The sequence below is a fragment of the Rhinopithecus roxellana genome, chromosome 16 (assembly GCF_007565055.1).
Source record: "Rhinopithecus roxellana isolate Shanxi Qingling chromosome 16, ASM756505v1, whole genome shotgun sequence".
NCBI classification, from domain to species: Eukaryota; Metazoa; Chordata; class Mammalia; order Primates; family Cercopithecidae; genus Rhinopithecus; species Rhinopithecus roxellana.
Window position 1 is genome coordinate 12,011,805 of NC_044564.1, and position 24,810 is coordinate 12,036,614.

Genomic DNA, 24,810 nt, shown 5'->3' on the forward strand with positions numbered 1-24,810 from the left:
TTAAGAAATTCTCACAGGACAAAATTAGAAGACATGAAAATTTTTATTTTCAAAAAGAATGTATTTTTACATAAATCTACAACAGAATTCAAATGTAGAAAAAATAAACTATATTCAGGGATACAGCGCTCAGCACAGCACACCCCTCCCCGGAGTGGGCCACCCCCCAGAACAAGACTGAAGGAGGCTGGCCGCCCCCAGGACCCCCACAGCAGGGCAGCCGCAGGCTGGCACGCGGAGCTCCCCGTGTCTGTCACAACAGACTGCAAATGTGAGGCGCCCAGACCCTGAGCGTCAAAGACATTTTCACTGTGGCAACTCACTTCTTAGCGCAGGTCACTCATCCGTATACCTCATCAGAAACAGAAGGGCAAGGGAAACCACAGGACATACATCTCCAGATGCCTCGGATAATCCCCTCCTCACCTCTGCCACTGGAGGACCCCAGGAGAGCCCACCTGACAACCCCCGCTTCCTCCCTGGGCCGGTGCAACCAAAAACCTGCAGGATTCACCCAGGACTCCAGGCCCTGAGAGAGGCAGAGCTGGCTGGGCTCCCCCAGGACTCCAGGCCCTGAGAGAGCAAGAGTTGGCTGGGCTCCGGGGCCAGGGCCCTCTGTAGACCCAGGACCCAAGCTGGCTTCCCGGAGCATCACAGCCCACCCCACCCCGAAGCCCTGCCCCGTGGGACAGACCCAGGCGCCTGTGCCCTCGGCCACCCTGCTCTGCCCTGTGTGCTGCAGCCCTCACCACAACGGTCTCCACAGAGCTCAGGTTTCAGCCTCGCTCCCCAGAGGCGCCCGCTTGGCCTCCACTGTAAACCGCTGTGCAGGTGAGCACCAGGAAGTCGCACCGCCAGGAGCACAGACGGGTGGGCGGGCGAGTGAGGGTTCCGGCAAGGACAGTGAGGCTTGGGCTTAGCACCCAACCCCTTGAGGATGCCGAAGGGCAGCGCTGGCCCTGCAGCCCTCATAGGGCGCATCAGTCCCACTGGCATCTGACCTGGAGTGAAGGACTCAGGGAGCCTTCCCATGCCACGGCCATCCCCCACATCCCAAAGGGAGCCCATCAGGAGCTTGGCTCCTTTGCAACTAAGCACCTCCCCACCCCCGCTCCTCCCCCAGCAACACTTAACAATGAACCTAGAGAGGAAGGCGTCTTCGGAGAGCAGGCGCGGGCAGCCTCAGCACCTCCTTTCCGAAGAAACCTTCCGCCCTCTTGCCCCAGGGGAGCCTTTCTCCAAGAAAGCCACATGGAGACGAGCTTCACAAGGACTCACTTGCCACAACCGTTCACAAAACCCCACCTTTTATTACAGTCTGTGGTGCTGCTTGTTGCAGGGACACTGAGACAAACAGGAGCGTCGTGCGCGATGACTGTGCTGTCGACGTGTGGTCCACAAGCTCCCAAGACACAAACGGCTCTTTACACGGAAAACAACCACACAGTGCTGTTTTCCAGAAAGACAAAAATACACTAGCAACGGCTACTGGCGGGAATGGAGGAGTCAGGGCCCTAGGCCAAAGGGGAGGCCAGCTGGCGGGGCCACGGTGGCGGTGACGGCGTGCACTGGGTCATGGAATATCAAAAAGATACAGAACGTTTACTGAAAAAACACAACGCATGTTAAATTGAACTTCACCCTTTTGTAATAAAAAATTAAAAATTTTTGTTGACTCTGAACACAATAGACTAGGAACTCTTCCCTAGACAGTGTTAGAATTGGCAAGAAATGTCACCAGCAACTTTTAGAACTTTCCGGTGGTCCACACCTTCCGCTCGGCCAAATCATCTTCAAAGAGGAGGCTCAAATCAGGCCCTGTCCTGACCCCCAGGCGCAGACCCTGGGGACCACCTCCAAGACACCATGTTTCTTGCCAATCCGGGTCAACTTCCCGACAGTCTCTCGCGGGCAGGAGCAAAGGGACTTAGCAGTCACTCTTCCACAGTTTAATTGTTTTGTCATTTTCTAGCGCAGCAGAGGCAATGATGTTTTCTGTTGGGTGACAAGCTGTTGAGATCACAACATCTGAAAACAAAGACACAGTCAGAAATAGAGCCATCCCTATGCCCTGGGCGCCATCCCAGACTGAGCTCCACCTCTCCCCAGAAACGCTGGTAGCTTCTGCACACCACCCGGGAGGTCTCAGGACAAGCACCTGCTGCCCCCCCTTGACACAGGAAGCCCAGGGGAGGGGAGCGAGGGGACAGCAGCTGGTACCAGGGCGACACAGCTGGTTGGGGGGCAGAGGCAGGAGGCCGCAGGGAGTGTCAGCCCTGCTTGCAGACCAGCAGCCCCACATGCCCCCACTAGCAGCGGCTCGGCACCCACAGGGAGGAGCGTGGCAGCAGGACTGGCTCAGAGGCCAGTGTGCACAAGGACCCCAGTCAGACCCCTCACGGTCCTCAGTCCTTTATCGACAATGTCCCTCTTTTACTCCGACCCTGAGCCGCCCACTCCCACCGCCTCCCACCAATGCTGAGCCTCAGAGCGCTCCACAGGGCTGGCTCTGTCACAGCGAGGACAAGTCCACCACCCGAGCAGGGCGGTCAGATCTAACAGGCTGGTGCAAGGTCGGCCGCATCAAAGTGTTTACAACTTCTACATAAACCAAAGGAACCCCAGAACGCCGGCGAGGACCCGGAGGAAGGCCCAGGCCCGCCGTGGAGCATGAGTGCTGACCCCAGGCTGGGTGAAGCTGCTCACACGGAGGGAGAAGCAGCACCTCCCCCGATTCCACAAGGGCTTGCCCCCCATGCTCTCATTGGCCCCATGAGCCATGGAAATGCAGGGCCAGAGGGTGAGTAAGCAGTGGTGGCTGCAGAGGCCAGCCAGGACCCAGGGAGGGGGCAACCCCAGGTCGCTTGGGAACCAGCACCACTAGGCCTGCATGCAGCTGGGGTCTCTCTGGGAGAGGGAACAGGTATCCGAAAGGAGCCAGAGCCTCCAGGATGGGGCAGCGATGACCTCACTGTCCCCGGCCCAGGAAACAGAGCTCGCCGTGAAGTGGGACACGCTACACCCACCTAAAGTCCCACAGCCACACACACCTTCCGGACCAGAATACCTGGCAGAACAGGAGGAAACAGGGTTCAAGACAGGAGCCCTGGGTCCGAGTCGGCAGCACAGTGACCAGCTCCATGCCTTGAGCAAGGGCTCTTAGCAGCGGCTCCTCAACGGGGAAGGCTGAGGAGGGAAGGGGAAGACGACGGCACCCTACGGGCAGACCACGCTTCACCTACAGGAACTGTCCTCACATCAACAGGCAGCCAGTGGCTGCGGGAGCACAGGCTCTCACCTGTGTGGCCTTGTAGTTTCTGTACAATCTCTTTCGTCTGAAGGTTCCAGATGTAAACAAGGTTATCCTCTGAGCCAGACACAATCCACTAAGTAACAACAAGCAGGGAAAACAGGGCAAGGAAAAGCAGGTCAGCGCTGGTGCACGTGGGAAGGGCAGAATCTCCAGTTATGCCCTGCCCCACGCCCACCCCGCTGGTGGCTGCCTGGCTGAACTCAACCAAAAAGCCCTGCCTGCCCTGCAGCCAGGCCTGAGGCTTTCTCTCCCAGTGGGGACAGGCCCGCCTGCTCTACCCCAGCACTGGCCTCGCTCAAAGAAGCCAGGCACCTGCCTGCCCCAGGAGAGGCTTCCAGGCTGGAAGATGCCTCTCAGGTCACCCTTTCCTGAGTCTGTGTGTCACACACATGCTGCCTGAGAGTCACCCCGGTCTAAGCAGCATCAAGACCAGTGTGGGTGGGCGGGAAAACACACTCCCCTCCCTGCTGGGGTGGGGGGATGACAGCCTCGGAGCCAGCGCACCCACCCAGGGACACCCTGAGCCACGGAGCTCCACCTGTCGGGTCCCAACCCCCTCGGAAGGCATCGGCCAAGCACTGCCAGCAGAGCCCAGCAACAGGCTGCCTGCCTCCGTTAAGGAGCTGGACCTAGAAACAGACGGGACAAGGTGTCCCCAGTACTTGGCGCAGCGCACTTTGGTTGAAACGGAAATTCATTTTGTGGGCACCGAAAAGCGTCTGAGTGTAAAGCAACCTGTAACAGGTGTGACCTCTCGGGAGAGTAAGCTGGGAACGCGTGAGACGCTTCAAGGTTGTTAAGACTCACCTTCCCGCCAGTAACAGAGAAATTAGCAAATATGCAGTATTTCTCATTCTTGTGGCCAGTGTACGTCTTCAGGCACTGAAACAGGAGGGGACAGGCTGGTCACAGAGTCATGGATCCCCTTGATTTTGTATAATTCTACGTTCTAAGCAAGGCATTTCACCACTGACTACACTTATTTCTGGAAAGTACAAAACCCACACAATGGAAGATTTAACTTGCAGACTGCCGCCCTACAAATACCCAGGTCTCTCAGGAATCCGCACCAAACCCAGCGGAAATGGCTCTCTGAGCTCCTCTCCTTTGTCATCAGCGGGGCCACTCTGTCCCCACCAGAGGCCACGACCCACGGACGGCGCACACCGGGGGCCCAAGCCTGCGGGAGCTCACCTTCCCCTTGCTGTAGTCCCAGAGCTTCAGAGTGCTGCAAGACAGAGAGAGGGGTGAGGCGGCACGTCTGGAGGCGTCCTTCTGTCCCCACGCCCAACTCTGCAGCCACTACGTCACGGCCACCATCAGCGCCAGGTGCAAAAGCCAGCGGGGATGCAACCCCCTTCCCCATCAGGGTGAGGGCCCCTCCGGCTCAGAGTCCAGTGACTTGGCGTTGGGGAGCAACAGTGTGAGAGCCGCAAGTATTTGCAGTTCCAAGAGAGACTTTAACAGGAAGCTGACGGGTGTTATCGTCCCTGACTCAGGTCATCCTCAAAAGGGTGAGGAAGTCCTCTTGGTTCTGGAAACGTCCAGAACAGGTTTTACCACCCAATCACACAGCCCTCAGAGAATCGGGGCCCAGACTCGAACCCACAGGGCTGAGGCTGCACGCATGGGAAAGCTGGAGCTTAGAGAACAGTCCGGGAGGGCGGCGGCTTTGTGAGAGGTAAAACCAAGGTCCTCAGAGGTCAGGACCAGAACGGGCCTTGGAGGACCCCAGACCACCTACTCCTTCATGCAGGATGGCTAGGCCTGCCCCGGCCACAGTCGCTCAACCAGAAAACCGACCCTAAATCCTCCTTTAGTAGGACCTGAGGTTCAGCCTCAGGAAGGGATGGGCAGGGGCCTGCCCTCTGACCTAACAGGCCACTGCCCAGAAGCCAAAGCTCCAGCAGGAGTCTGGGTCCCGTGCCAAGCCCACAACATGCTCTCCGAGGCTCACGCTGGCGAGCAGGTGGCTCTGGCTGGGGAGGCCACACGCCCGCCCCCATGGTCCCACGCAGTACTCACTTGTCCAGCGTGGCAGCCAGGATGTATTTGCCGTTCGGGGAGAACTTCACGAAAGACACTGGGGGGTTGTCGTCATCTGCAATAAAAACGGACAGGTGACACGGGGTGGGCGCTGACACTGGGCAGGGACAGGAGGTGGGACCCAGTCCCCGTCCCCCACGTGCGACATCTGAGTGAGGTCGGCCACCACCACCACCAGTGCCAGCACCACCACCCCTCGGTGCCCCGAAGGGTGGCCTAGCCACGCACACCAGCCGTGAGCATGTTCTTGACACCTCAAGCCCATGGCCCCGGGGGCCCCTTGACACCAGGACTTTAGGAATACAGGCCTCCTCGGGCACCGGGCAGTGGGCATTCTCAGGAATCACCTGCCTCACAGGGGATGGATGAGGTTGGCGAATGCCCAACTCAACAGAGGGACTCCACCAGCAGCAAAGAGAGCTGGGGAAGTCACCTTGGAAATTCGCCTTTAAGAATTTATCGACGCAAGGGGCATTCACGCCCACAGAACCCATCTGCTTGTTGTCACACCCACAGCTAATGCCCCAGGCCTATCAGCTGGACCCTGCACCCCTGGGGGCAGAGTAGAGCCACGTTTTCTCACACAGCTGAAAGAGTCAAGGCTCCCAGAAGCTGTCGATGTACAGGTCAGAGTTTTCAGGACATGACAACCCCACAACCCGCACAACCGGAGAAAGGCGTTTCCCCTCACCTGAGTGAGGAGGTGGGAATCTCAAGGAAGGTGTGTCCTGGTGCAGGCCCCACCCCTAGGCCCCATCAGGGACCCCCCTCCCCACCACCAACGAGCATGCGCACGCGCTGGTGTGTCCCGAGCACCGGGAAGGACGCGGCCCTCAGCATTACCACCACGGGGACGCCTGGCCTCGCCAGGCACCTGGCGTCTCCGCTCCCTCAGCCCGGTCACACACACTGAAAAGGCACGGGAGACTCTGTGAGGCCACGCAGGCCCTCCCTCAGGGGCACACCGCATCACATGGCCAGGCAGGCCGAGGCCACAGTGAGGGCCGGGGGCCAGGCTCCCTTAACACAGCTATGGGCAAACGTGTCTGCATGCCTAACCCAGGCTGCCTGGGCAGAGCTCACAGAGAAGGCAGGCATCAGCCGACCTGTCTCAGTGAAGTCCAGAAAGGCCTAACTCACTAGACCTGAGGAGATGCTGACAGAAAAACTGCTAAGCAGCGACCCCTCCGTCCCCACCCTGGGCTCAGGGGTGCCCAAAACCACCTGTGCCCAGGCTGGAATCCCGGTCCCTGCACCTGCTTGCTGTGGAGCTTTGGGCTAGTGAATGAGCCTCTCTGCAGGATGAGAACAACACCCCTCCTCGCAGGTGGCTGTAAGGGTTACGTGCGCTCACACAACAGTGGCACACACAGCTGAGCACAGGTGGCCCGTTCAGGGGACACCAACGACGGTGTGATCTCGCTCAGGAGGGATGCATGGCAAAAGGCTGGCCCCACAAGGCAGGAAGCTACATAGACTGCTGTGGCAAGGAGACTCACGCTGAAGCCCAGGCCTCCAGAGTCTCAGAGGTGAGTGTACCGGGGATGAGGCCTTCAAAGAGGCAACAGAGTGAAAATGAGGCCCCAGGGTGGTGTCCTTACGAGAGGACATTTGGACACACGGAGGCACCAGGGACACCAGTGTGAAGCCAGGGTAAGGCAGCGCCTACAAGCCAGGAAGAGGCCTCCTCGATCCTGACTGCAGCCTCCTGGACTGCGGGGAAACACATTCCTGCCACTGAAAGCCTCCCAGTCTGTGGGGCTTGGTGTCAGCTGGGCCAGCAGGCTATGACAGACTAGGGGGAAGAAGAGCACCAACGGGGTGCCTCCCCACACAGGGGGTCCACCCCCCATCTTCACCACCCAGCTCCCTCTTTAAGGTGTGCCCCATCCCACACATCTAACCTAGGCTTCTTCACACTCCCCGGATGAAAACCCTTCTGCTCCTTTCTGCAGGCTCTGCAAGGGGTGGCTGGGAACCCCGGGCCGTCACAGACCCTCAGGCCACACCCTGCCTGGCACCTGGCCTTCCCATCCAGGCCACGCCATGACCCTCCTTCCTCTCCTCCCGCCGAGGCATGAAGACCTCGGGCCTGTCCTCCATGCCCCCAGCGCACCTCCATCCACCTCGGCAGCACCCCCAGCAGATAGGCAGGTGCTCAGCCTGTCTACTCAAGGAATGATCCAAGAGGCTGGCACGACAGCAGGGGCCCGAAGCCAGGAGGCGATGGGGGTGCCCAGAGGACACTAGTGAGCAGAGGACCGAGTGAGGCCCGATAGCACAGGCCGAGGAGCCCCAAACTGGCCCAAGAGAAGAAAGACCATGGCAGGAAAACTTCACCAGAAGGAGCACCAGAGCCAGCAGGCGGTCGGAAGGAGCTGGCGGAACGGTCAGACAAGGAGGAAGGTTCCTCCTACAGGGGCAGACCCAGGGCAGAGGAGGAAGGAGGAGCTGGTGAAGAACAGGGGCAGGGACCCAGCAGGGGAGGCCCTCCCCACAGACCCAGCCTCCACGCAGAGCCACACTCACCGATGAGCGTCTTCAGGCACTGGCCCGAGGCGGTGTCCCAGATGCGACTTCGAAGCAAAGAGAACAAAAAAGTGTAAGCAGACAAGTTATGATCTCACGCAGGCTGCTGGGAATCAGACCTAAGTTTTAGGACTAGCATGCTTCCCCCCCGCTTTTTTTTTGAGATGGAGTCTCGCTCTGTCGCCCAGGCTGGAGTGCAGTGGAGCAATCTCGGCTCACTGCAAGCTCCGCCTCCTGGGTTCACACGATTCTCCTGCCTCAGCCTCCCGAGTAGCTGGGACTACAAGCGTCCGCCACCACGCCTGGCTAATTTTTTGTATTTTTAATAGAGATGGGGTGTCACCATGTCAGCCAGGATGGTCTCGATCTCCTGACCTCGTGATCCACCTGCCTCGGCCTCCCAAAGTGCTGGGATTACAGGTGTGAGCCACCACGCTTGGCCTTCCCTATCCTTTTTTAAAAGTTATGCTTCACCCGTTTAACAGTCATTCTCTTATATTCTAGGGACAAAGACTAAACACTGTCCATACAAACATCAACAGTTCACACACGCTACACACGCACAGACCATGTGTGGGGTACCCCTGGATCTCTCCTACACAAGCTGTGGTTTACCCCCAACACAGAGGGGGAAGCCTGCTGCTCTCTCCACTCTCCCTGGCCAAGGAGAGGGACAGCGGCAGCCCAGGCTTCTTGCAGGCGTCTGCCCACGCTCACGCAAACACATGCAAGTAATGAGAGGGCTTCTTTCAAAACAAAAATTTAAGAGTATTGTAAGCAGTCTTCTGGACTATTCCCAGAACGGACGAGCCAGGCATTTACATTATTCCAATTTCGGGGTTTCTGTGATTTCCGCCAATACAGACGCATTCTGTAAGCAGAGCCCACTGTGTTAGCACCCACAATTCTACTGCACAGATGCCAGCAGCAGAGCACAGGCTCAGGGCAGACGTGGACAAGCCATTCCCAAGCACGAGATCCCATGGCCACCATGCACGGCCCCTCCCATCTCTCACCATGGAGAAGCCGCCTCTGGGAAAGCCCCAGGAGCTCTCTCCTCTGCACACCCACCTCCTGTTCTGCCCACACTTCGATAATCCAGGGACGAGACCACACTGGACCTGAAGTGAAGTCACTTCACCTAGGGTTTTAAAACCCAGAAGCAGCAACTCTCCTCCCAACTCTGCATCTTCTCAATTCTCTCAGCAACAGCTCCCTCCTGCTGCCCCATGGATCTTAAATGCACATCCTCTAGCTCCGCAATCACTGCGGGAGGGCTTCTCCGGAGCCGCCTCATCTCCTAAGCCTCAAGACCTAACCCCGTGTGTCCTTTCAGTTCCGTTTCTCATTTCCTGCATAGGTCCTGCTCCTTCTTGCTAGCCGCATTCCTAAACATCTTAGCATTTTTGTCACAGTTAAAATGGAAACATTTTTCCCATCTTCTAACTGGCAATTCCCAGTAGAGAGAAAAACAGTCAACGTTCAAGCACTGATGGCACTAAACGCGAGATCACACCACGTAGCCAGCAGAGCTGGAGGTTCCAGGCCCAGACTCCAGAGCTGACACAGGGTCTGGGTCCTGCGCTGACCAACTGAGAGACCGTGGTACGTGTTCCTGCCTGAAAAGCAAGGCTGACAGTACCCACGTCACAGGGTTAAATGGGTATCTGAAAAGCAGTGTTGGTGGCATTTAAATATTTGAAAACATGCAAATAAATCTACAAAGATGTATATCTCTATCCAACTTTCATAGGACTATTTTTTCATTTTCTTACACTAACTAGAAACTCCCAACAATGCTGAGTAACACGGGAAACATGCACACCTGTCCCACTTCGGATTTTCACAGAAATAGTTTTAGCGTGTCACCACATGTGAAAATTATTACTGACCAGTAGGTAGTCAACAATACTGCTCTATCTCGCTAAAGGGTTGGCTGCTGGGTATTATCAATCAGGCGCCTTTCTGACCTCTACTGATTAATCACTGGGACATTCAACGCCTTTAATCTGTCGGCAGAATTAGATCATAGGTTTCCTGATGTTTACGTGATAATCCTTTCTTCATCCAATAACGAATGTTGAATTACTTGGCTGTGGGAATTCCTTTCTGTGCACCGTAGGCTCAGGAGGCTGCTACTTCCTCTGGAATCCTGGCATCAACCTTCACCAGTGAGTTGCCCTCTGTGGTTTTCCTCTGGGACCAGCAATCAAGGCTCAGGTAGCAAGGTCATGCTAAATCCAAAAAAATGAACCAGGGAGCTCCCTCCCGTCTGTGGTCTGTTCACTATTTAACTGGATTCAGGTATAAAGTCACAGGGAATGATGTTCTTTTTAGGCCTTCGATCCCCTTTTCCAGTCTCTTCAGCAGTGACTGGTCCCTCAAGGTGCCATGCCTGGGGCTCCTTTAGGAGCTGTAGCCGAGCTCGCTGCCGGAGCCGAGGCACTGCTCAGCCTGGACGGAGTCTTCTGACTACCGCTTCCTCCCCCTGCAGTGCTTCCATCCGCTGCCTAGTTCTCATCTTGCTTATTTTGCTTTTTCCATTATGGGGCTTAAAAGGTTTTCATTACCAGCCTCATCGAAGAACACACCTTATATCATCAACGGTCTCGTTTGTTTCCCATTTCCCTCCTCATTTCCTTGGTGTACTTTTTCTGATTTTTTTAGAAAGTTCTTAGAGCTGGGTCCATGAGTAATTCTGAGACTGTCCCGTGCTCACTTCTGTTGGTCACACACACACAGAGGCGCCGGGACGGTGGCACCAGAGGCCCTGGCAGCTCCACGCTCCCCCATAGCTCACCCTGTGCACCCCTTCCCTCTGGCTGTTCCTGAATTGTATCCTTTATAATAAGCTGGTAAACGGTCAAGTGTAAACAATGGCTCTAACCGTGGACACTACTGGCCAATGTTGGGCTCCAGATGACCTAATTTTTGCCACAGCACATTCCAGTGACCTCAGCCCCAAACGCCATCACAGTGCTGCAACTGCATCTTGAACCTCGCGAGGCGATGGCCCAGAAGTGTGTGCTGTAGAGCCCATGGGAGGCTGGGCCGGTGGTCGGGTGCAACTCGACTACGACCCTCTCCCACCAGACCAGTCTACTCAAAACCGACGGGGGGTCATGCATGGCAACTACAGACTGTGACCCCTGGGGATATCCATGCCAACAGTCACTGGGGAGTCAGACCAGGAAACAGATTTCAAGTGTGCGTGTCCATCTGAGGGCTCCCTGCAGGAAGTCCCAGTAAGATCTTCAATTCCGCCAGTGGCTGCCACTGCCCCCCTCCTCCCTAGTGACCAATCTGAACAAGTTATGATGCTGTCCACCCCACACCCAAAACACAACCCAAACACTCCACTCCCCGCACTCGCTTCCATCAGACATTTCGCTGAGTTAGCTGTACTTCTCCACTGCCCTTGTGTCTCCCGAGGAGTGCTGGACACAGATTGCCAAGTCCCAGCACTACAAACGTCTGCTGAGACTTAGGTGGGCTTTCCGCAGGAGACCGTCACTCTTCCTCCTGCCCTTCTCTACACTGCCATCTGCTCGGGCTCGCCTGCCCGGCATGGTGACGCGTCCTCACGGGCATGGTGGCACACTCAGCATCCTCCCAGAGCAGCATGGCTTTCACCTCAAGGGGTCCAAACACCTATTTTCCATAAGCGTGTGAACAGCACACGTCAGCATCTACACGGAGCTGAAGTCTGATGGAGGAGGCCCTCCCTGACCCACCCTAACAGCAAGGACATCTTCCCAGGCACGCCGCCTCGCCACCTGTGCTGCCAACCCTGAAACTGCACTGCGTATCTGTTAACACGTCGGCAGGGTGGCCAGCAGAGAAGCTTCGGAAGTTAAGGACTTGGGTCTTTCGTCACTGCTGTACTCCCAGATGCAGGAACGGTGCAAGGGCTGGCCCTTAGTAAGTACTCATTGCTTAATGAAGTAAAATATTTTCACTTACCAGAGACCATCATAGCTACTTGAAACTATCAAGGATCCATCACGATTAAAATGAACCTAAGAATTAAGGAAAGGGAGAAGAGACAAAAACTTAACTTTCGAGTCATGGACATGACTGCTGCTTACCTGATCTTTTTTTGTTTGTTTTCAGAAAGAGTCTCCCTCTGTCACCCAGGCTGAAGCACGATCTCAGCTCACTGCAACCTCCGCCTCCCGGGTTCAAGTGATCCCCGTGCCTCAGCCTCCTGAGTAGCTGGGATTACAGGCACACTCCACCACGCCCAGCTAATTTTTGTATTTTTTTTTTTTTTAGTAGAGACGGGGTTTCATCATGTTGGCCAGCCTGGTCTTGAACTCCTGACCTCAAGTGATCCACCCGCCTTGGCCTCCCAAACTGCTGGGATTACAGGCGTGAGCCACCGCGCCCACCCTTTTTTTTTTCTTTTTGATACGGAGTCTCGCTCAGTCGCCCAGGCTGTAGTGCAGTGGCGCGATCTCGGCTCACTGCAAGCTCTGCCTCCTGGGTTCACGCCATTCTCCTGCCTCAGCCTCCCAAGTAGCTGGGACCACAGGCGCCTGCCGCCACGCCCGGCTAATTTTTTGCATTTTTAGTAGAGACGGGGTTTCACCGTGTTAGCCAGGATGGTCTCATCTCCTGACCTTGTGATCCACCCGCCTTGGCCTCCCAAAGTGCTGGGATTACAGGCGTGAGCCACCACGCCCGGCCCTTTTTCTCTTTTTTTTTTTTTTGAGACGGAGTCTCGCTCTGTCCCCCGGGCTGGAGGGCAGTGGCACGACCTCGGCTCACTGCAAGCTCTGCCTCCCGGGTTCCCGCCATTCTCCTGCCTCAGCCTCCCGAGTAGCTGGGACTACAGGCGCCCGCCACCACACCTGGCTAATTTTTTGTATTTTTAGTAGAAACGGGGTTTCACCATGGTCTCGATCTCCTGACCTTGTGATCCACCCGCCTCGGCCTCCCAAAGTGCTGGGATTACAGGCGTAAGCCACCGCGCCCGGCCTTTTTTTTTTTCTTAATAAGAGAAACAGGGTCTCCCTATCTTGCCCAGACTGGTCTCGAACTCCTGAGCTCACATGATCCTCCCACCTTGGTCTTCTAAAGTGCTAGGAGTACAGGCATGAGCCACTGCACCCAGACAAGGATAAGCCTTCTCACAAGCAAACAGCACCTTTGGAAACTGTATTGTCTCAGGCTATGGGTGCTGATACATTTCCTGGGTGAAGTCAAGTCACACAAGGAAGCCATGGTTTAATGATTTGGGGATAGGACTGAGGCTGCCTGCTTCTACTGTCTAGACTGGAATTTCCCAGCCTTGGCACTACTGACATTTTAGACCAGACTCTTCCGGGGGGAAAGGGGTGGTGCTGCCCCTGTGCAGTGGCAAAACCTTTTCTTTTGCTCACTAGATGCCTATAGTTGTGACAACCAAAAATGTCTCCAGACATTGCCATGTGTCCCCAGAGGCAAAGCCACATGTATACGGCAGACTGCAAGGCCCCATCCCCAGGGCTTCGGATTTGACCAGTCCAGGTGGGGGAGTCCAAGAATGTAAATTTCGAACAGGTCCCCGGGGCATGCTGCCTGCTGCCGCACGCCCGGAGAAGTGCTAGGCTAGACTCTTCGAGAGCCTGCCAGCCACATGTGTAATTTTAATTCTTCTAGAAGCTACATTAGAAAAGCTTAAAAGACAAGTGAAATTACTTTGATAACATGTAACCCAATGTATCTAAAATATTATTTCAATGCAATCAACACAAAAAGTTATTACAAGACACTTTTTTTGTGTGCCAGGTCTCTGAAATCTGCAGGTACCTCACACAGCCCTGAGCTCTGGGCCATCAAGTGGCTGGCAGCCTCCATGCTGGGCATGCTGGGTGCTGCGGCCCTAGATGTTCTCCAGCAGACCCAGAGGGGTGAGTACCTGTTTCTGCTCTGACAGGGTGCTCTCACAGTGCCAGCTGCCTAACCGTAACCATCTGGCCGGCAGCCTCTCAAAGTAGTTTTCTAACTCACAGGGATCCATCTAACACATTCGTCCCTGCCTTTAATGTGCAAAAAAAGTCTTTTCTTGAGACCATTACGATGGATGGTAACAAGACAAAACAAGTCCCCAAAACTCACAAGGCCAACTCCATGCTTTGCTTTGTTCAGCTTCTTAACCACATTCAAATACTATCCACTGGCAAACATGGCCCAGCTCTGCCATTCCATCCACATTCAGGTGCAAGGGGCAATACAGCCCATCCTGTGCATTCTAGCAGAAGGCTGCCAGAAGAGTTAAGTGCCAGGAAGTAGATAAGAGAGGCCGGACACAGTGGCTCACGCCTGTAATTCCAGCATTTTGGGAAATCAAGGTGGGTGGAACACTTGAGGCCAGGAGGTCGAGACCAGCCTGGCCAACATGGTGAAACCCTGGCTCTACAAAAAAATACAAAACTTAACCAGGTGTGGTGGCGTGAACCTGTAGTCCCAGCTACTCAGGGGGGCTGAGGCAGGAGAATCACTTGAATCCAGGAGGTGGAGGTTGCGGTGAGCCAAGATCGCGCCACTGCACTCCAGCCTGGGCAACAGAGTGAGACCCTGTGCCCAAAAATCAAAAAAAAAAAAAGACCCAGCACTTTGGGAGGCCGAGGTGGGCAGATCACGAGGTCAGGAGACCAAGACCATCCCGGCTAACACGGTGACACCCTGTCTCTACAAAAACTACAAAAAAAGTAGCCAGGCGTGGTGGGGGACGCCTGTAGTCCCAGTTACTCGGGAGGCTGAGGCAGGAGAATGGCGTGAACCCGGAAGGTGGAGCTGAGATCACACCATTGCACTCCAGCCTGGGCAACAGAGCAAGATTCCGTCTCAATCAATAAATAAATACGTAAGTAAGTAAGTAAGTAAATATTAAAACAAAAAGGAAACAGATAAGGCAATCAGCCAGAACCCAGCAGGGGATGGCAAGGCCCCTAGCCAAGGAGCACTCCAAGTGCTCTGTGGAGTCCACCTGGGGAACACAAGCAGTAGCAGAAGCTCCAGGGCAGGAAAAACACAGGTCCCAGGTGCACCAAGGGCGCGAGGGCTGTGGCTGACGGCGGTCGGCAGCAACCCTCTGCCGAGGAGCCCTGGCCAGAGAGGGCAAACCCTGGCCAGAGACGGGACAGGGATGGGAGGTAGGAAGCAGGGGGCCACGTGCCTCAATATCTCTAAAGCTCCAAAAAGTACCTGTCAAAAAGCTAAATACATATCCTGACTACTGCATTTCCCCTCCAAAGCCATCCTGCACAGACTGCCACAGATGCAAACAGGATGTTCGTTGCACTCCTTTTTGTTCAAGTGAGAATTACACATAAGCACCCACTGAGAGGACTGGCAGAGTCCCCACTCACACAGCAGGCCCACACCAGCAGTCCAAGGGCATAGATGTGCGCAGACATCAAAGGTGCCCCAGGCCAGACACGGTGGCTCCCGCCTGTAATCCCAGCACTTTGGGAGGACCAGGCGGGTGGATCACTTGAGGTCAGGAGATCGAGACCAGCCTGGCCAACGTGGTGAAACCCTGTCTCTACTAAAAACACAAAAATTAGTCAGTCGTGGTAGTGGGCACCTGTAATCCCAGCTATTCGGGAGCTGAGGCAGGAGAATCGCTTGAACCCAGGAGGCAGAGGTTGCGGTGAGCCAAGATCGCACCACTGCACTCCAGCCTGGGCAACAGAGTGAGACTCCATCTCAAAAAAAAAAACAAAACCCCCACAAACCTCTCTGCAGTGGAGATGGCTACAGAGCAGCAGCTGTGGTGCAGTACCAGTTATTTAAAGGAGAGCAGTGAGCTACGCTGGAAAAGACGCACCTAAAACAGCAAAGTAGAAGACCACAGAGGGACCGACTCCACCTCCCGGCAGCCAACCCCAGGGGCGACTCAGGGAGTTCATTTTCTACTTCCTACATTTGCTCACCTTTGTAGTTTTTTTTTTTTTTTTTTTTAAAGACATGGGGTCTCACTCTGTCACCCAGGCTGGAGTGCAGTGGTACCATCCTGCTCACCAGAGCCTCGAACTCCTGAGCCCAAGCAATCCTCCCACCCTGTCCTCCCAAGTAGCTGGGACCACACGTGCACACCATCACGCCTGGCTAATTTTTTGCTTTTTGTATATAGACAGCGTTGTCCAGGCTGGTCTCAAACTCCTGGTCTCATGGGATCCTCCTGTCTCAGCCGCCCAAAGTACTGGAATTACAGGTGGGAGCCATGGCACCCAACCTGTTTTTGTTTTTGTTTTTTTATGAGCAAACTACTTTTGTAGGAAAAAGACTTTTAAAATCCTGCCTATAACCTGCGAGTCCCACCTGCGCTATCTTTGGCCTCTAGGATGCTCACAGAATTCTTTCTCCCAACTCGAAGGCCACCAGCGAACCCCTTTCTCAGGTTACTTCACAAGTGTTCATTTGTCAGCCCAGTCTGAAAGTCAGCTCTGCTGTGACCCAAGCTACCCTGGAGGGCAGGGGACTGGCACCAAGGGGCTGGGCCCGCGAGCACACAGCCACAAGCACAGGGCCATGTGATGCCATCCCCACAGCAAACAACCTCCCTGCAGCAGTGACACTGGGCCTGCGAGGGCCTTGTGGCCCGGTTATGTGTGGGACTCAGACCCGGCAGCCCCGCCCTGGCCTGACACACTACCCATCCAGTCAGTACCAGGGCTTCGCCTGCCATCTCACTCGGGCAAAGCCTTGCAAGGGTAAAAATGCTTAAACCCATTCACCACCAAGACGACAGAAAGTGAAAGCAACACTGGCAGGCAGCATGGGACAAACGCTGCATCCACCTTTCCTTCCGCTTCTCAACGAAGGGCAGGCTTGGCCGAGAAACTGCCTCATGCACTTTGTTAACAAAAGAACCTTCTGGCCACTCTGAAATGGAGCGGTTTGTGATACTGCGTAGTTTAACTCTCGGCCATTTGTTCTTGTTTTCTTCTTTTTAGACGGAGTTTTGCTCTTGTTGCCCAGGCTGGAGTGCAGTGGCACGATCTCGGCTCACTGCAACCTCTGCCTCCCAGGTTCAAGGGATTCTCCTGCCTCAGTCTCCCCGGGAGCTGAGATTACAGGCGTCCACCACCACCCTCAGCTAATTTTCGTAGTTTTAGTAGAGACGGGGTTTCACCATGTTGGCCAGGCTGGTCTCAAACTTCTGACCTCAAGTGATCCACCCACCTTGGCCTCCTAAAGTGCTGAGATTACAGGCGTGAGCCACCATGCTCGGCCTCTCGGTCATTTGTTTTGCACAGTGGCACAGCAACAGCAAAATGGCAGGACGTGTTCCTGTGCAAAGCCTGTTCTCCAGAGAGCTCCAGCTTCCAACGGTTCCCACCAGGACTGGGCCATCCCCGCCCAGAGCTAACTCCACTCAAAACTCACACTTCACCTACACTCCCACTCCCAGCACCCTTCTCAGCCTGGCCGCCCTTCCTGTCCCATGCATCAGTTCAGGGTACACTACCCTCTGAACGCCTGTGGCCACTGCCCACCCCCCACCCAGCCTGCACGAAAGGCCCCTTGGTGCTCACCACAGGGCACCCCACTGATACCTCACCACCCCCTTGCCATCCCTCTACTGCACACAGGACTCATCTCTCAGGTCCCAGCCTCCAACCTGATTGCTCTAGACTGTGGCATGACAGCAGGAATCAGCTAGGCACAGGCAGTGTCCAGACTTAAGCCCCTCAGGGAGACAGCTGGCCACATCCAGCGTCAGAGGCACGTAGTGCCGGACACCACCCCGTCTGTGTCAGCAGGACTTACAGCCGAGACTGGATCCGAGTGAGCTGGCAAAGTCTTGAGGCACTTCCCTGTTTTCACATCCCATATCCTCACACTTTCATCAAACTGAACACAAAAGAAGAAATGACAGTGATTTTACAGGAAGAAGGTGCAAACCTCCCCAGAACCCAAGACGTGCCACCAGTCCATCCTCCCCACAAACAGCACAGAAAGGACTCGGGCCCCACCTGCCTTCTCCACAGTGGCTATAAGCAAATTCAACAGCCTTCCCAACATCCAACACCACCTCCCCCAGGGAAGACACCCCGGCCACACTCACGGATCCTGAGACAATAAGGTTGGACTGGGGATTGAAGTTACAGCAGAAGACATAATTACTGTGTCCCTTCAGCGTTTTCAAACACTTTCCCTAAAACAGAGTGTCATTAGTATTATTCCAGTGCTTATTTCCCCAGACATAAGCGTCAGATCACATTCATCAATGCCCGACAGCTCAGAGCATGCCTGATGCCCCGCCAGTGACTGGCTGTTCCCCGAAGTCAACTCGACCTCCCCCACCCGCCCCCGCCCTGTGCCCCTGCAGCCAGTCTTCCCTGGAGAGGAGCACTGACGGAGCAGTCAACTCAGTCCCCCCACCACCCGCCCTGTGCCCCGCTGCCGGTCTCCCCTGGAGAGGAGCGCTGAGTGTTGCTTACCGAGCTCACGTCCCATATCTTCAAGGTTTTGTCATCTGAGGCGGAAACAAGAAGGTTAGAATCTGACGACCAGGCTACATCGGATATTCCCTTGGGGAGAAAAAACAGGGTCAGTAACTTGCCAGGACAAAGTAGGACCGGTTAGCAAAAGGTCAAAATCCCAAACATCCCCATTGCCCTCAGGAAATCTTCTCACTAGCCTTAACCTTACAAAAGACACAGGGCCCTGGAGGAAAACAGCAGGCTTTCCGCAGCTCTGCCAGCCTCACAGACACTCCTCCGTGGAAGTCAAATGTATTTGCGTTAAAAGTTCAAGATGCAAATAACTCTAAAAAAACAACAGGGAAACTTAAACCTGAACCCACAGCTCTCGAAGCAGCCCTGACCCCTTGATCACTAGAGCCACCCTGTTCAACAGTCAACGTCACCGCACAGGGCTGAAACCTACCAGCTTGTGGCCAGATATGGTTTTCTCAAATTTCCCATCATACGCGCCCCAAATTTTAATGAGTTTATCAGCGGCTGAAAGAAAACAAAAGGATCTGAGGCTAAGAGCAGGACACAGTTGTCCAGTCATCCAGAATCCAAAGTCTGGGCTTTTCCCACATGAGCCCCAGATGATCAGCATGAACCACATGGCTCAGAACCCATTCGGCACGGCCACGTCCCCGAGAGGACCAGTCCCCTTCCCCTCCCTCCAAGGGCCCACGGGCAACTTCTTCTATTTCTTTTTTCGTTTTTTTGAGACGGAGTCTCGCTCTGTCACCCAGGCTGGAGTGCAGTGGCCGGATGTCGGCTCACTGCAACCTCCAACCTTCCGGGTTCAAGTGATTCTCCTGCCTCAGCCTCCCAAGTAGCTGGGACTACAGGCATGTGCCCCCATGCCGGGCTAATTTTTTTGTGTATTTTTAGTAGAGACGGGGTTTCACCATGTTGGCCAGGCTGCTCTCGAACTCCTGACCCTGTGATCCACCCGCCTCAGCCTCCCAAAGTGCTGAGATTACAGGTGTGAGCCACCGTGCCCGGCCCCCACGGGCAATTTCAATCAGCGCTAAGGTCACAGTTCTAGGAGGAGACACGCCCACCGGCTACAGCCCCCCAGCAGTAGGTGAGGAAGCAAGCCACCCCCTCGCTGGTTTGTTGTCTGCAGCTCAGCCCGCCTTTCCCAGCAGCTAAGGACCTCAGTGCTACGTACATGAACTTGCCAGCCACTCTCCATTTGGGCTGAATTTCACAGAGGACACTGCTTTGGTGTGGCCAGCAAGGGTGAACTTTAGAGCATAGTTTGGCTTCACGGGCGTAGGCTGCGGGAGAGACCAGTTAGCAAAAAGTGACCACCACTGTGCGTTCCACTTGTGACCAGTTTGGATTGTGACTCCACCATTTAATTTCAGCTCAGATCTTTCGAGCTCCAAATCCACATGCCCAGTGCCTTCCACCAATCCCTATGTAGACGTCACCTTTCAAGTGGAACACATCTGAATCTGAGCGCACTACTTCCCCACAAGACCTCTTCTGTCGTCCCCAAACTCAGTACCAACAGCACCAGCCAAGCCAGAAACATCTGAGGCCCCCTCAAGGTATCACCCCACCTCAAATCCTGCGGCAACACAGGAGGCCCCCACCAGCTCCGGCCTTGGTCCAGCGTCCCACTGCCCCCACCCCAAACACACCCGAGGCCCTGCTCCCTTTGCTAAAGGTCTACAGGAGGGCTTTCAGATCTGCCTGTGCCTCAGGATCGCAGTCAGGGTGGGGGCAACTATGGAGAGATGTTTTCTGGGTCCTAGAGACTCTCACAATCAGGACCAAGAATCTGTTCCCTCCTCCAGGTGACAGACTGGGGATCCCTGACACAGGAGGTAACAAGCATTCATTAGGTATGTGGTCAGTAAATCAAAATTAGCAGTGACATTTAACTGAGTAGGGAAGACTAGGCTTATGAGCTTGAAATGTTTCCAAGAATCTCTAGCGTCTTTTCCCCCGGAAGGCGCCCAAGGAGCCCCTGGGCACACACCTTGCTCTGAGTGGCGGACGACGAAGGGGTTGGCTGTGCTCTGGCAGCCTCGGTCTCCGGCTTCTTCTCCTCCGTTGCCATGGCTCTGATGCTGGCCGCACAGGGAACGCGGACGGAGGGACCTGGGGACAGAGGTAGTCTGCTGAGCGAGATGCAGAACAGGGAGCCAAGAAACAAGCCATATTTTAAAAAATTGATTTCCAGGAAAAAGGATGAAAAGAAAAACATTGGAGTACCATATCGAGCCCTGCAGCAAACAAACCATTCCGAATCGGGGACCCTATTAATGACCCTAAGTCCTTGCTAACACTTTCCAGCTGCTCCGCTGACACCCCTGTGCTCACCCCTTTTGTAATCATAATGAAAGACCTACCCTCAAGGGCGCTTCTTATTTTGTTACCCAGAAGTCTGCAGGAATGCAGCAGTTTGTGCAAACCAAATGCAATTTTCTTCAGAGTCCTGGACACATTAAAAAAAGAACGGCAAAAGGTTTCCTGACAGAAAGCTAACACGCCAAATGGCAGAAGACTGAGCCTCAGAGTGTAGAAGTTTGGCAGCACATCCAAATCCTAAAATGCACCCCAAGTGATGCAATCACGTTCACAGACATGTTTGAAAACACAGGCACAGGCACCCAGTGGTCTACGCCTCATGGGTGGGCTCCAGTGCCTCCATGCACAGGCTGCAGGCGCGTGCATGCTCTGCCTGCTGGAACTTCCACATCCTGCCTTCGGGAAAAGCAGCCTCAAGTCCACCAACGATATTCTACGAGCAAGACTCACACGGCAGGGGAATGAAAAAAGACTGCAGTTCAATGGATTTCACCTTGACAGTGAAAATGACCCCAAATCTGTAGAGTAAGCAGCTAGTTTCCTCTACCATGGGAATAGATTCATTACTTGAATACGTCTCATAAAAGCACAACAGGTTACTCAGAAAGGAGGGACAGCATTATTAAAAGGGAAAGCCACTGAGACAAGCTTGCAAATACCACTGGCCATCGGAATCTTGGAAGCTAGCACTACCATCCATCTAATGAGTTTACACACTGGAAATTCTAGCTTGGAGCTTTCAACTGAAATCTTGCACAGGCTGCTTGTAACACTAACGCAAAATGGAAGGCATCAAAAAGCACGTCTCAAAGTCTTCATCCAAGAGGAAGGCAGAGAAATTACAACACCCACTTTGCAGAGAACAGGTGTGGCCACCGCTCCATTTCACCTGCAGCAAAGAGTTCCTGAGGAAAGACGGATCGCGCTGCATCTACGGCCGAGTGTACTGTACAAGAATGGGGAAGGGGGGGGCAGGCCCTCTAGCACTGCCCAGGGGACAAAGTGCCAGTACAAAACCTGTCCTCAGTAAATGCCAGCTACGTGGTGTTTGTCATCAGTGCAACCTGGCCATGCCAGTTTAACCCAACTGCTGCCTTTTCCTTGGCAGGCTGGACGAATACAAGGAGAGAGAGGAACTAAGGAAATCCAGGCAAAAAGCTGCAAAGTCCACTGCAAATGTCCTAGCGTGAGACAGCCAGGCCAGGGCAAAAGCTGAGTGAAGTGTGGCCATGCCCTACCCAAGTGAAACACCAGAGGAACAGAAGGCGAAACAGGCAGCTCAGAGGGCCGAGCAGCTCTGGTCAGCATCAACTCACCTAGGTGAGGCTAGACACCTGGAAACACCCTCAGGTGAGGAACAACAGGTAGGCGGTCTTACAAAAAAGGTGCCCAGCCCCTCCCAGCTCAAGCCCAACCTGCCCAACCCTTTGGGCTCAAAAAACATGAACATTTAAAAGAAACAAACAAAACCTTAACTTGACTTTTAAGAATACAGTGGCCGGGCGTGGTGGCTGACGCCTGTAATCTCAGCACTTTGGGAGGCCAAGGCAGGAGGCGGGCAGATCCCGAGGCCAGGAAATCAAGACCAGCCTGGCCAACATGGAGAAACCCCGTCCCAACTAAAAATACAAAAATTAGTCGGTGTGGTGGCGGGTCCCTGTAATCCCAGCTACTTGGGAAGGCTGAGGCAGGAGAATCACTTGAAACCGGAAGGCAGAGATAGCAGGGAACCAAGATTGCACCACTGCATTCCAGCCTAGGCCAAAGAGTGAAAAATTCCATGATGGTGGTGGTGGTGGTGGTGGTGGTGGTAGGGGGAGAGATGCAATTTCTTGACCCAACACACCTGCCAAGTTTCTACCTCAGTAGTGGCATCTAGGCTTGGCATTTTCTTTTTTTCTTTCTTTTTTTTTTTTTTTTTTTAAAGACAGAGTCCAAAGAGTCCAGCTGCACAATCTCGGTTCACTATAACCTCCACCTTCCGGGTTCAAGTAATTCTTGTGCCTCAGCCTTCCGTGTAGCTGGAATTACAGGCGCGTACCACTACACCCGGCTACTTTTTTGTATTTTCAGTAGAGATGGGGGTTTCGCCATGTTGCCCAGGCTGGTCTCGAACTCCTGACCTCAGGCAATCCGCCCGCCTCAGCCTCCCAAAGTGCTAGTACTACAGGCGTGAGCCACCGCGCCGGGCCAAGGCTTGGAATTTTCATGAACAACCAGGTGTCTCTGTGGAACAATCATTTTGAGGGAATAGGAAGGTTGGAGACTTGATACTGAGGAAAGGGGGAGAGCCAAGGTTACAGGCACGGTGATGAGGAGGTGGCCTCTAGACCAATTGCTGCCTGGCTCCACCTAGCATCCACTGCTTTTCATCCAGGTAAGTCTGACCACCTGAAGTCCAGCAACCAAACCTCAGTATGCCCTTCTGGACTGCATGCCACAGGCTGATTCCTGAGTCCCTCAGTCCCTGAGATCCAGCCAGGAATCTGCCTGTGGCATGCAGTCAGGAGAGCACACTGTGTGCAAAGACAAGAATTAATCTGCATCTTCAACACCAGCCAGGTGGCCAGCCCAACAGAGGTGGGAACCCGGCTCTACCTCTCTGAGATCCTGGACAGGCTCCCGCCTGGGTCCTTCGCTTACCTGTCTTCCCCACCGGCTAGCACAGCACCTGCCCAGATCACAGATTAAACCAGCATTTGAGGAGATGGGTAAACGGACCTGGGTGAGTGGAAACTTGCAAGCGAGACAGCAGGGAGTGTCGTTAGCGATAAATAACAGGCCGACCTCAGTTTGGTCCCAGAACGTAACCGCTCAAAATGGCTCTCGCAGACCGGCCAGGACAGGTCCGCGGCCCCGCGCGAGGAGGCACGGTGGGCCCCCCGTTCAGGACCGAGGACCCGCACCCCAGGACCCCACCTAGCGAGCTGCAGCTTGGCTGCCTCGGGTTGGGGTGAGCGGCGGGAGCGGGCTGGGGGCGTTTCTACGAGGTGGGGAAGCGCACCACGTCCAGGGACTGAGTGGCTTGGTGGGTCTGGGGTCCTTCCTTGAAGACACAGAGGAGGGAGAGGAGCGATGTGAGGCCGGGCACGCCGCCTGCGGGAAAGAGGCCCCAGTGCCGGCGCTCTGGCCTTGTCAGCGGCCCGCCGGGGAAGCGGAGGTGGGGGCGCGAGTGGGGGCAGACGGGGTGGCGGGGCCTACGCGCGCGGCCGTCCACCCAGGGGCCAGGGCGGGGGTCCCGGGCGGGGCCGCTGCAGCTGGAGCAGCGCCCGGGGCTGGGCCTGGCCCGAGGCCCGGCGGGGAACACGTGCGGCGGCCGGGGGTGGTTTGGGGGCTCCTGGCGCCGCCCCGCTGCCCGCCTCGTGCTCCCCGGGCCGGGCGGCTACCCGCTTACCTGCCGGGCCGCGGCGGCGGGGCCGGGCGCTCGGGGCGTCGCGTCGGCCGCCGCCTGGGCGCGAGCGCGGACTCAGCTCGATGAGGCGGCAGCTCGGGCGGGCGCCAGGCGGCGGGGGCGCAGTGCGCGTGCGCGAGAGGAGGGGGGCGGTGTCCGGGGGGCGGGGCGAGCGCACAAAGCCGGCCTCTCGGAGGAGCGCTACGGGCAGCGGCAGCAGCCAGAATGCCTCGGGCCGATCCAACGCTTTAAAGGGATAGCACGGGGAGCGTGCTTCCCGCTTAAAAGCTTTAATCCCCGAATTTGGCTGGTGCAGGCCCTCCTAATGCACTTCCTAAAAGTTGAAGTATAATGATACATACAGGAAAGTGCTAGTGTGCCCTCGCGTTTCCACAGACAGCACGCCCTGCACACAGACACAAGCGGCCCTCTGGGACCTGCGCAGATGGCGTCGCCCGGCGTTGTCCCCGGAGTCGAGTCGGGCTGGGGCACCTCCCCGGGCGACCAGGCCCCTTCTTGATCATCGCTGGTACGGATGAGAGCAGCAGTGGGCATTTGGAAAGCACCTGAGACCGCTCCCGGGCGCAGTGCCCCCATGTGGCCTCCCACCCCAGGCGGGTAGGACGACTCCTGCCCATTTGGAAGACCAGGAACCTGCGCGTTCTTTCACAGGGTTCGGAAGCCCGGCTGCGCCTTCCCGCGGGGCCGGCTGCCGGGCTGCGAGCGCTTCCCGCCTCTGCATGCACAGA

At 55.5% G+C, this 24,810-nt stretch overlaps 1 protein-coding gene across 2 annotated transcripts; it reads right to left on the bottom strand.

Annotated features, from left to right (window-relative positions):
• Positions 1-24: 24 nt before the first annotated feature.
• Positions 25-24,810, bottom strand: WDR5 (WD repeat domain 5). 2 transcript variants are annotated; one of them, XM_030919754.1, is made up of 14 exons: positions 24,424-24,810; positions 20,339-20,460; positions 19,520-19,628; positions 18,773-18,846; positions 18,325-18,414; positions 17,949-18,038; positions 17,651-17,734; positions 11,852-11,907; positions 7,889-7,935; positions 5,339-5,414; positions 4,508-4,541; positions 4,121-4,195; positions 3,299-3,386; positions 25-2,028 (listed from the first exon to the last, which is right to left on the bottom strand). In XM_030919754.1, the coding sequence occupies exons 1-14, from the start codon at positions 24,656-24,658 to the stop codon at positions 1,928-1,930; spliced, it is 1,281 nt and encodes a 426-aa protein (XP_030775614.1). In that variant the 5' UTR covers positions 24,659-24,810; the 3' UTR covers positions 25-1,927. The 2 variants fall into 2 exon arrangements, with proteins under 2 accessions (XP_030775614.1, XP_030775615.1); XM_030919755.1 differs by lacking the exon at positions 24,424-24,810 and adding an exon at positions 24,065-24,202.

Coding starts and splice junctions, on each gene's coding strand:
- WDR5 (XM_030919754.1), bottom strand. CDS start 24,658: ATGGGGGCACTGCGCCCGGGAGCGGTCTCAGGTGCTTTCCAAATGCCC. Junction 18,847..19,519: donor AGAGTGGCTGGCAAGTTCAT/GTACGTAGCACT, acceptor GTTTTCTTTCAG/CCGCTGATAAACTCATTAAA. Junction 11,908..17,650: donor ACTCGGATCCAGTCTCGGCT/GTAAGTCCTGCT, acceptor CTTAATTCTTAG/GTTCATTTTAATCGTGATGG.